At 42.3% G+C, this 10,503-nt stretch overlaps 2 protein-coding genes across 2 annotated transcripts in view; one reads left to right on the top strand and one right to left on the bottom strand.

The window, feature by feature from the left end:
• The first annotated feature begins 1,228 nt into the window (after positions 1-1,228).
• On the top strand, positions 1,229-7,707 carry mcm10 (minichromosome maintenance 10 replication initiation factor). Its single transcript, XM_015392803.1, has 18 exons — positions 1,229-1,408; positions 2,117-2,166; positions 2,264-2,542; positions 2,617-2,775; positions 4,054-4,188; positions 4,265-4,433; positions 4,509-4,674; positions 4,747-4,914; positions 4,988-5,104; positions 5,182-5,372; positions 5,825-5,916; positions 5,991-6,104; positions 6,169-6,609; positions 6,690-6,820; positions 6,899-7,012; positions 7,092-7,237; positions 7,319-7,361; positions 7,436-7,707. The coding sequence occupies exons 2-18, from the start codon at positions 2,160-2,162 to the stop codon at positions 7,517-7,519; spliced, it is 2,556 nt and encodes an 851-aa protein (XP_015248289.1). The 5' UTR covers positions 1,229-1,408; positions 2,117-2,159; the 3' UTR covers positions 7,520-7,707.
• A 1,877-nt stretch (positions 7,708-9,584) lies between these two features.
• ucma (upper zone of growth plate and cartilage matrix associated) overlaps positions 9,585-10,503 on the bottom strand; it is a 10,055-nt gene continuing 9,136 nt past the window's right edge. Inside the window, exon 5 of the mRNA XM_015392812.1 lies at positions 9,585-9,987. Within this exon, the coding sequence (XP_015248298.1) occupies positions 9,899-9,987 (89 nt within the window). The 3' untranslated portion in view covers positions 9,585-9,898. The remainder of the gene's footprint in view (positions 9,988-10,503) is intronic.

The following is a 10,503-nucleotide window of genomic DNA, read 5'->3' as shown; positions in this document are numbered from 1 at the left end:
GGGGACGTCGCCTGGTGCGATAGAGCTGCGACCTCAACTTCGAGCCAGGCCTGGGGTCGAGGTTTGTGGGAGAGTGCCTGGGGGTCGGCTTAGTTCCCCCGGGACCTGACTGGACCAAGCCTGATGGTGTGGCGAGAGGCCATCCCCAAGGGGGGCCTTCCATCTGCAGGGGGAACCTTAATGGATCGGTGTCAAGAGGCTTGATAAAAAAAAAAAAAAACAGGGCCATCAAGATTTAAAAAGTTATTTTTGAAAAACTGCTCATAATCACACAAAGGAAAAATCAGATGAAATCTGATTTAAAGTATTTATAAATGATACATAACATAATACTTTACCTGTACTTTATCCATCCATCCATTTTCCATCATGCTTATCCTAAGCGGGGATGGGAGGGGTGCTGGTACCTATCTCCAGCTGTCTACGGGTCACCAGTCTATTGCAGGGCAACACAGAGACAAACCATTAACACACACACACACTCACAGCTAAGGAGAATTTAGAATTTAGACAAGCATAGTAACCTAACAGTCATGTGTTTGGATGACCGTGCAGTGCTACCTGTGTGTCACTGAGCAGTCAATACTTTATCTATGTAGAAATCAAATTGAAAAAAAAAAAATTCAATGTACAGGGTTTCTTTGATTTTTAATCAAAATTTATACATTTATTGATTAAAGATTAATTTATTCTATTAATAAAATGTTAAATTATTTTCAACATTCACCCCTTAGATATTGATATCCATATGAATGAAATATGTTTATATAAATATAAAGTTTTGGCTTAACTAAAAAACATTTACATTGTTAAAAATCAATCATATAAATGGGTAGGTAATTTCAAAGGTTAATAAAAAAAATAATCTGATTAGAAATTTTGATATGACTCGAGCCTTTTTGTGCTATCATATGTTTGTTTTTGTTTTGTTTTTTTTTAGCGTTTTTACATCTATATTGTATTTTGAATGGCAAAAACTGGGAAATTTAACTGTCACTCTGCATTAAAATTGTTTATCTTGTAACAGGGCAGCTTTAGCCGTTCAAAATTCAATATACAAAATGTTTACACATACAAAAACGATAATTATTATTTCATGTATATATTTATTTTTTCTTTCTTTATCTTTCTAACTTTTTCTTTTCTTTCTGTTTAGGCAAATCCTTGGACACCCTGCAGCTCTTTGACAACACAGTGGGGTCCTTCGTTTAGCGCCAGATTGGATTTCTCCATTTCCCTCTTTCTCTCTGTGGAAGCAGTTCAGTGGATTCTCTAAATAAAATAAATGATTTCCTGGCTATGATAGGAATTTTAGGGCTTTGATCACATAAAACAAAGCGATCTATTTATTTAGTTTTGTGTTGGCAGAAGAAGGACGAATCAGGAAGTCGAACAGCTACGAAAGGAGGTAAGAATCTGTTAGTAGTTGAAACTTTATTTCTTTTTTTGTTTGTTTGTTTTATTGTGTTTATTTTCTTAGGTTGAATATATCCACGATAGTAAATGCACGTTTTTTTCTCTCATCTTTTTGACCTACATTTGTTAGCAATTAGCTTTTTAAACCTGTGTAATGTCTCAGTTAATTTCTTCTTTACGGGTTTGGGCCCAAACACTAATATATATGGAGTGAATTTTGTTCCATTATTGTCGCAAAGAACATATTTTGTAAATGGAAATTTGAATAAAATATGCAATCCAGAAATAAACATTGCAAGAAGATATTATGAAGAACTTTGCTGTTTTCTCAGATTTTTTTCCAGCTTTGTTTATTGCTCTAATTGTGTTTTTTTTTTTTTCAAAAAATGTTTTTACGGATTTTATATAGCAAAGTTTTTATTTTATCTTTCAAAGGAAACCCTGCTCGCAGATGTAAAGAGAATTTGATCTGGAAAACATTGTTTTAAGAGAATACAATTCAAAAACTCCATTTGGAAAAGAAAATAAATAAAAAAGTAGCAATAATAAAATATTAAAAATGAATTGGGAAAAAAATGTTGTGAAATTAAAATCTGGGGGAAAAAAGGCTAATTTACTCTTATTTAAAAAGTTTCATTTCTGAATTGCACAATTTTTTTTTTCTTCAAATATCCTCAGATTAACTGATTATGTTTTGCAGTTTTCTTTTATCAGAATTGGCATCTGAAATCCGCACCTCTAAAATGGACAGTAAGTTTAATTAACTTTAACATTCATTATTGAATTGAAGTTTTCTCTTCTTTTTTTTTTTTGGAAAATTAAAGTCTTTTTCTTTTGTTCTGCTCAGGTGAGGATGACTTGGACATTCTGACGGCGCTCCTGGAGGAGAATGAAAACGCGGGCGAAGTACGAGGCGACGGAGAACCGGTGGACGATTTGGACGGTCTGTTCGATGAAGATGAGGAAGAGTATAACGAGGGCAGCGAAGAGGAGGCGGCGGCCAAAGAGAAGGAAGTGTCTGAGCTCTTTGGGGATGTCGATGACATTGAACAGGAGGATGAAAAAGGGAAAGGAGGCGAGAGAGATGCTGGCGAGGACTTGAACGGGTCCAAAGAGGATTTACGAGGTTTGATGGGCGTCAGTCGGTTTAGGTTCGTTTTTTTGGTTTCTTTGTTGATGGGTGTTTGCTTCTTCCTCCAGAGGAGCTGAGGCGGATGCAGGAGCAGATGCAGAAGCTGCAGCAGCAGCTGGAGGCCAGCCAGCAGAGCGCCGCTTCACCCAAAGCAGGGAGGTCAGAACCAACACCGAGCCGGCGGCTGGGGTCCAAACCCAGCCAGGGGAAACCTAAACTACAAGCAGGTAAACAGACCCAGCTCTTCATGGATGTCTTCCATTTTGAACGGCTATAAAAAAAACAGATGCATCACTGAACACAACTTTAGAAAACACTTAATCACTTTTCCCTAACCTGAACCAAATGGAGCCATGCTGAGACATTTCTAATAAGATCAAAGTCATAATATTGAAAGAATAAAGCGACGATGATATGAGAGAAACAAAAAGCACTTCTACAATGAGAAGAAAGTTTCAATAATTATCCAGATGTGATGCGATTCTGCAGACACAGCAGCCCTCTGGCTTCACTCTTCAAGCAGATATTTTAGTGCAACAACGGTTCAGAAAAAAAATGGATGCATGCATATCAACATCCGACGGGATCCTTGGCAGCTTTGCATGTGTCATTTGAAATATGGATCCACAGTGGAATGGCAGGAAGGCAGCAGCACTGAGAGCTCGCTGAGAACATTTAGCTGCAGGCCGATCGATGATGTCACCAACCTCACCAACAACTTCTTGTCCCCATTGTGGGACAATAAGGGGATTTTCTATTCTAACTTAGAAAAAAATCACCAGTTGCCTTAAAAAAGTCACTGCAGGAGTCTGAAAACTGACAATCTGGCAGCAGCATCGCTCGCTGTCTCCTCAGCATCTGCAGCGGTTCCATAGAACCGTTTTAAATGCCGCAGCAACTATATTAGTACCTGGCACCAAACAAGCATTTAGTTCTCCACTGTTTAGTTTGATTGGTTCCTAGATTTTAGTTGAATCTTGTGTAACATCTGATATATTTGTTATCATGTAAAGGGAGGAAAGAAAATAGCAGCAGCTAAAAAGTACATATAGGTTATTATGTTAGTTTTTATGGAGGATACTAATTATTCTGACATCAGGTCACTGATTTGTCCTGCTGCTATTTTTGAATTTATTCTTGCAGCCAGTGTCGCTTTTTCTTCCTCCATTAACAAAATGAAAATGATAACTATGATAAAAAATGTAACACAGAAAATAAGCCTTTATTAGCAAATGAAGCAAACATTAATGATAAAAGGCGAATGGAGGAGAGCAGTGATGGAAGCTTGGCTGCTGAGTGACCAAATGCAGGAAAGTATTGCATGTCGGAAATGACTTGGAGGAGCCCTGATGATGCTGAAAAACCTTGTTTTTATAGTTCTTTTGATTCCCTGAATTTGTATTTTCCTCCCAGCGGTTCCTCGTTAAAGCCCTGAGGTCAACTTTGATCCTTTCACCGCTGCGGTTTGCTGGTGATCTTCAGCTGACTCTTTTTCCTTCCTTCAGCGGCGGCGTCTTCATCGGCTCCGCTCAGTGGAAGCGGCGTCAAGCTGCAGGAATCCTCGGACTTCTTCTCTCAGCTCAGCAATGCGGATTCATTCCAACGTAAACCCAGAACGGCTCACCAGCCCAAACCTCCAGGTAGAACCTTCCTGCTTTGCTCCAAATCCGTTCCCCTCTGGGAACCGATGCTGACAGAACCTTTTTCTTTCTTCAGAGGATAGGAGGCCGCTGATGGAGGTAAAGATCGGCAGCTCTTTTCGACCACCGGAGGGCAGCTGCGAGCCCTCGAAGAGCAAGCCTGTAGCAGCCGCACCGCCTAGACCGGCCCAGCCTCCGGTTCCTAAAGATGTGGGAGTGGAGAAGTTCTCCGGGCTTCGCCTCAGGTCAGAACCACGAACCAATGCTGGAGCGCCGTTCGTTCCTCCTGGTTCTAAATCCACGCTCCTCTCTGATGTCAGGAATCCGCGGGTCTCCTCCAGTGAGATGGAGCGAAAGATGGCCGACCGGCGGCTGATCCAGCTGTCCCAGGTTCCGGAGCGGTTGAAGCGGGAGAAGCTGGAGGACAGCGACTGGGTGACGTTTGCCGTGCTGGTCCACAAAGCCACGCCGCAGAGCAGCAGCAGCGTAGGTGTTCCCCGCCGCTGCCGATCCTCCGCATGGCTGTTCTCACATCAACCTGGCTCTCCCTTCCCGCAGGGCAAAACCTTCAGCATCTGGAAGCTGAACGACCTCCATGACCTGGACGTGTTCGTGTCTCTGCTGCTGTTTGGCGACGTCCACAAGGAGCTGTGGAAGACAGAGCCCGGCGTCGTGGTGGGACTCCTGAACCCCAACCCCATGAAGCAGAAGGACGGCTACGACGGGGTGAGTCCTCCCTCCCTCTGGGTATCCGTTAGCGGCGCTCTGCGGCGGCTCTGACTCCTCTGATGTCCTGCAGGTCAGTCTGACGGTGGACCATCCTCAGAAGGTTCTGCTGATGGGCGAAGCTCTGGACTACGGCACCTGCAAGGCTATGAAGAAGAGCGGCGAGCCGTGCTCTCAGATCGTCAACATGGTGGCTCATCGTTTCTCTGCAGCTTAACCTCCGTCCTAAACGGCAGCCTAAAGCTCACCGCCTTTTTTCCCCTGCAGTACGAGTGCCAGTACTGCCAGTACCACGTCAAAGCCCAGTACAAGAAGATGAGCTCCAAGAGGGCCGAGCTGCAGTCGTCCTTCTCTGGAAAAGCCCCCAACAGGGTGAAGGGGGGCAGCCTGAGAGAGCGGCTGTGTCAGGACGGCTTTTACTACGGCGGCGTTTCCTCCGCCGCCTGCGCCGCCTCCCTGTGAGTAATGATTCAACTCCCATCCCCACCGACTCCCTGGTTGTAAGAACTCTGCTCATATTAGCGTTGGTTTAACCAGTGGGAAACATGGTGGTGGCGGTATTGTGTATTCTCTTGTTAAAGTGGCCTAGTCAAAGTCTAAAGAAGAATCTGAGCTAAAATTCTGTTTAGTCTCCATTCTTTCAGACTGAGGTTGATAGAAGTAGCTTTTCTAGATGTGCAGAAGGAAGAATTTACTGTTGTTTTTGATTATTTTTAGGCTCTAATGGCCTTTATCGTAGTGTTTCTGAAAGTAGGCAGACAGGAAACGGTTTTAGAGTGAAGCTGCAGACAAATGGAGGCATTTCTAGCGTTAAACCAGAGCTAAGCCTGAGCTGAGGGGATTTTTTACAACCAAGGAGTGTTTTTAGAAAAGCCAGCAGGAATGTGATGAGTAACAAGTTTTTTTTCAGGACTGCGTCCAAACCCAACAAACCGACCCAGAGAACTCTGGACAAGATGTTAGTGAGAGGATCTGCTCAGCCGGGTCCGGCCAGGAGGCTGGGTAAGCAGGCCGCTCTCTACGTCAGTAAAGGTTCAGTAAATGCATCGCTGAACGTTTCCTCTGATGGTGCGCAGCTCTGCAGTCCGGGGAAGTTTCCGGATGTTCTGATGAATTTAAGAGCCTGATGTCGGTGCCGACGCCAGGAGCTCTGCAACTGAAGAAACGCCTGGAACAGGACAGCCACCTAGGTTGGTATCGTCCTCTCTGCTGCAGCCTGTGAGGAGACCAGACCTTAATATTCTTTGTCTTCAGGCACCAAGGATGCATCTAAAGCGCCGCTTCAGTCCATCACCGCGTCCGACCTGCTCAAGCAGCAGAAACAGAAGCAGCGGGAGCTCCTCCAGAGTCGCCGACTGCGAGCCGAGCAGAGGGAGCTGCAGAAGCCGAGCGGCGCCGCCCTGACGTCCCCAAAGGCCGCCTCCGAGGTCCCCAAGGCGACGGGGAGCCCGGCGACGCCTCACGCCCCGACCTTGGGCCGCGGCTTCTCCGAGGGCGACGACATCCTGTTCTTCGACCACAGCCCGCCTCAGGCTCCGCCCCCCAGTCTGTCGGCCACTAAGCTGGCCGCTCTGAAGAAGCTGAGGGCCAAAGGAGCGGCGCTGGAGAGGGAAGACCCCAATGCTGTGAAGAGGAAGAGGAGTGACAGCAGTGAGATCAGCGCCCGGGTGGAGAAGAACCGGACCTCGCCCAGCGGTGCGGACCGTTTCTATTTTATCTCCCAAACATAGAACACAGATAAAAATCATTTTCCTTTTTTATCTTTTCCTGCAAAGGCGAGTCCGGTAAGGAGGAAGAGGAGGAGCCGGCGCTGAAGAAGAAACGCGAACAGCTTCGCTTCATTGAGTCCGAGGAGTTCCAAAAGATCCTCAACGCCAAATCTCGTCACGGGACGGTGCTGCAAGCGGTACGACCAGCGTCTTTTTATCCTCGCATCTTTTCACTACGGATACAGGTAACCGAGGTCACTTCCTGTTTCCCGCAGGCCGAGTACCAGCTGCAGGAGCGCTACTTCAACGCCTTGGTGAAGAAGGAGCAGATGGAGGAGAAGATGAAGGGAATCAGGGAGATGAAGTGTCGGGCCGTCACCTGTAAGAAGGTAGAGAATTCTCCTGCTGTAATGGACGCCTCTGTTTGTGACGTCAAGATCTGAATTCCCTCCGTTCTGCTCCTTCCAGTGCAGCTACACCTACTTTAAACCGGCAGATCGCTGCGTGAACGAGAACCACGAGCTGCGGTGGCACGACGCCATGAAGCGCTTCTTCAAGTGTCCCTGTGGACAGAGGGCCATCGCTCTGGACAGGCTGCCGCACAAACACTGCAGGTAAAGAATGCTGCCGGCCGACGGGAATCTAAACCCTCCGTTCTGGTAAAAACCACTTTGTTTCTGCTTTATTTATTTTAGCAACTGCGGCCTATTTAAATGGGAGCGTGACGGAATGCTGAAGGTAAGTCCCAGAACTCCAGAGAAGCACCAAAAAAAAAAAAAATCAGATCTGATTCTCTGCTTTTTCTCTTTTAGGAGAAAACAGGACCAAAGATCGGCGGAGAACTTCTTCAACCTCGAGGGGAAGAGCACGCAAAGTTCCTCAACAGCTTGAAATGAACATGTGCTTTTTTTATCGTGGTATCGAACCATTTTTAGTTAGTTTTTAATATTGGACTTTTTTTCAGTGTATGTTTAATGTATTAAATTTGCTGTAAACAGGCTGATTAAAGCAATAACAAGGTCATGTAAAGGGTCATTTTTTTTCATCTTTCTAATAAAAACAGAGTCTGAGTTCTTAAAAAAAAGAACTTTTGACAAAGAAATAAATGTGCTGATATTTACACCATTAAAATAACTGGACAGCCTTTAATTCCATAAATTACCTCAAACTACATAAAACCAAACAAATACATCCTTCGTTTATTTAATTTTAGGTGTTTCACTAAAGTTCAAACTATTACATATTTTTACTCAAGCTAGCTGAGAAAGAATCTGTCAATCTTTTTGTTTGATCAGCATCTTCATTTAAGCCGCCTTTTAAAACAACTACAGTTTAAACAAATGTTTTAATATTTTTCTCAAACATGGCGAATTTCAGCTCAAATACAGTAAGATATATTTAAGAGGTTGAGACAAATGTGCAAACTTGTCATTTAAAGAACCCATTTCTAATATTTATGTGTAGATTTGATTTAAAATGCATTGCTATCATTAGGAATGAAAATATATTTTTACACATTTTGTGAAACTTGAACACATCTTTCATGTTGATTCATCTTAAACTTATTTTCTAATATTTTACAGTATAAAAACCTATCTGCTTTGTTCATTTTTAATCACATGTATGTTGTATTTTAAGTAATATGGGAAAATTGAATGTGAAAATGTCAAAATGACCCTCTTTTTACCCTCTGTTTTCCCAACATTTATATAAAAACACCACAACCAGTTTAGACTAGAAATATGTAATTTAAATATCTGCCATGTGTAACCACTTACTAACAACTTGAATTGTTGGATTTTAATGTATAAAAAAACCCTTAGTTTCTTTAGTTTGACAAAGTTGAACAGGAAATAATGGAATTTTGGATAATAGAAGGAGATTGAAGAAAAGAAGGCCGTATGTCCTCCATCAGTCTGAGCCTATAGCAGCATAAATATAGAGATGAGTCATGATAACCTGAGCCATTCTAAGCTTTATCAAGTAGAAACAACTGGATAAAACCAGTTGTTTCCACAGGAGAGGAGCCTGACAAAAGATGATGTTCTTAACAGTTTCATATAAGAAAAAATAAATTAAAATTGTATGCAAATTATTTTAATTTATTCCCTGGTTGCTTTAATAAAAGCGTATAAATTATCTGCATTGTTGGCTTTAGTGTTTCTCCTCATCCTCTTTAACCCAGAACAATAACACCCTGGTTACTAAAGCAGCCTTTGGTACTTTGAGCTTGTGCTTGTGCCAAGTCCTGCTGGAAGATAAAAATAAGCATCTCCTGTTGACGCTAACCCTGAGATATCAGCTAGACTGTTTTACAGCTCCACCTACTGCTGATAGTAAGTCAAATGTTAGAAAGAAAAACACTTTATGTGAAACAGCTTATCAAGTCCAAAGTACAACATGTTCTGTGTTTATTTTTAGATATTAAAAGATTCTTTGGTAGTGTGGCAATACCACCTTCGACAAAGTTATCAAACTAACACCAAAAAACAGCTGCTACAATGGAGAAATTAGGATAAATTTGGTCTCGTAGAGAGAGAATAAGACACCTTTCTGGCTCAGATGGCTGCAGGATTGGTTCTTGGAAGATCTGCAGACACTGTGTGTTTTGGCAGCACTACTGCTTGGCCGTTTGGCTCCTATGCAACTCTTTAAGTTGATCCATACCAGAACCCAGACACACATAATTACAGCAGAGACAAAATAAGAATGATGCTGTATATTGAGGTGTGGGGGTGTCTTTCCTCATTCTCCTTTTATTTATTTATTTTTAATTCTCTCCCGTCTGTCTTCTCCATCAGTGTGTGCAGATATTTCCACTCTGGAATGTGAAATTTATCTGGGCTTAATGACTTCAGCAGATTTTATTACATTTTCTTATTCCACGCCACCATCTTCCTGTTGAATACTTCAAATACCAGACATTGCAGAGGCAAGAGGCACTTATGGAAACTTCTCTTTATTCATTTGAAACTTCAAAACTTGAGGTTCCTTTGCAAAAAATGTGCATACACAAGGTTATGTATAAATGCTACAAAATGTAAAAATGAAAACAATAAAAAAAAAGCATGCAAAACTTTTAGCTCCCCATGGAAAAACTGAGCTTTAAATGAATATATGAAAATATATGAAAAAAATAATATTTTACACATAGATAAGAAAATTTAGCATTTGCTATGATACTTTTAGACATTTCCCTTTGATATAGGATAAAGTCCATGGCACTATGGTGCTAGAAAGGGAAGTTGTGAGAATCTTGATGGGATGGCGTTCGCTCAGTGATACCAGTAATATCGAGGGAAGAGACCATCGTAGTGAAACTCTCGCAGCTGCTCGCTCCTCTCTCTTGTTCTCTCATTTATTTCTGTTGGTAAAAAGCAGAATTACATACAGTATGACAGTGTAGCTTGAAGCGTTGTGGCTAATGCTATTTTGTGACTTGGCATATTTACAGCCCAGAACACTGGTGTTCAATCTTATAAACTGAATCACATTACTGATTCATTTTACATAGTTATATTTATTCAATGCTAGATTTATGCTATAAGCTGTCAGGGTTCCTGTGTGAGTGAGTGCGAGTTATGCATCTCTTCCAGAGAGGATCTTTGTGGATAACCTGGGTAGAATACACAGGTGAGATAATCTCTCTAATCAGAGTGCTGGGCTTAAAGGAAATGCAGAGCCTTCACTCAGTGCTGGTTTCTTGTGTTGTTGATGTTTTGTTGCTTTCTAGGCTCTTGCTTCCCTGAAGTATTTTCCCTGATTTTTATTGGTTTTTGTTTGGTTTTCTGTACTTTCGATTTTTGCCTCTGTTCCCCCTGGACTTTCATTAAATCATCCAAACTTCAAACATTCGTGCCTACTCCTTTCTGCGTTTGAT

The sequence above is a fragment of the Cyprinodon variegatus genome, unplaced genomic scaffold, assembly GCF_000732505.1.
Source record: "Cyprinodon variegatus isolate N-32 unplaced genomic scaffold, C_variegatus-1.0 Scaffold607, whole genome shotgun sequence".
Lineage (NCBI taxonomy): Eukaryota > Metazoa > Chordata > Actinopteri > Cyprinodontiformes > Cyprinodontidae > Cyprinodon > Cyprinodon variegatus.
The sequence above is the reverse complement of the archived record's forward strand: the minus strand, read 5'-3'. Positions and strand labels throughout refer to the sequence as shown.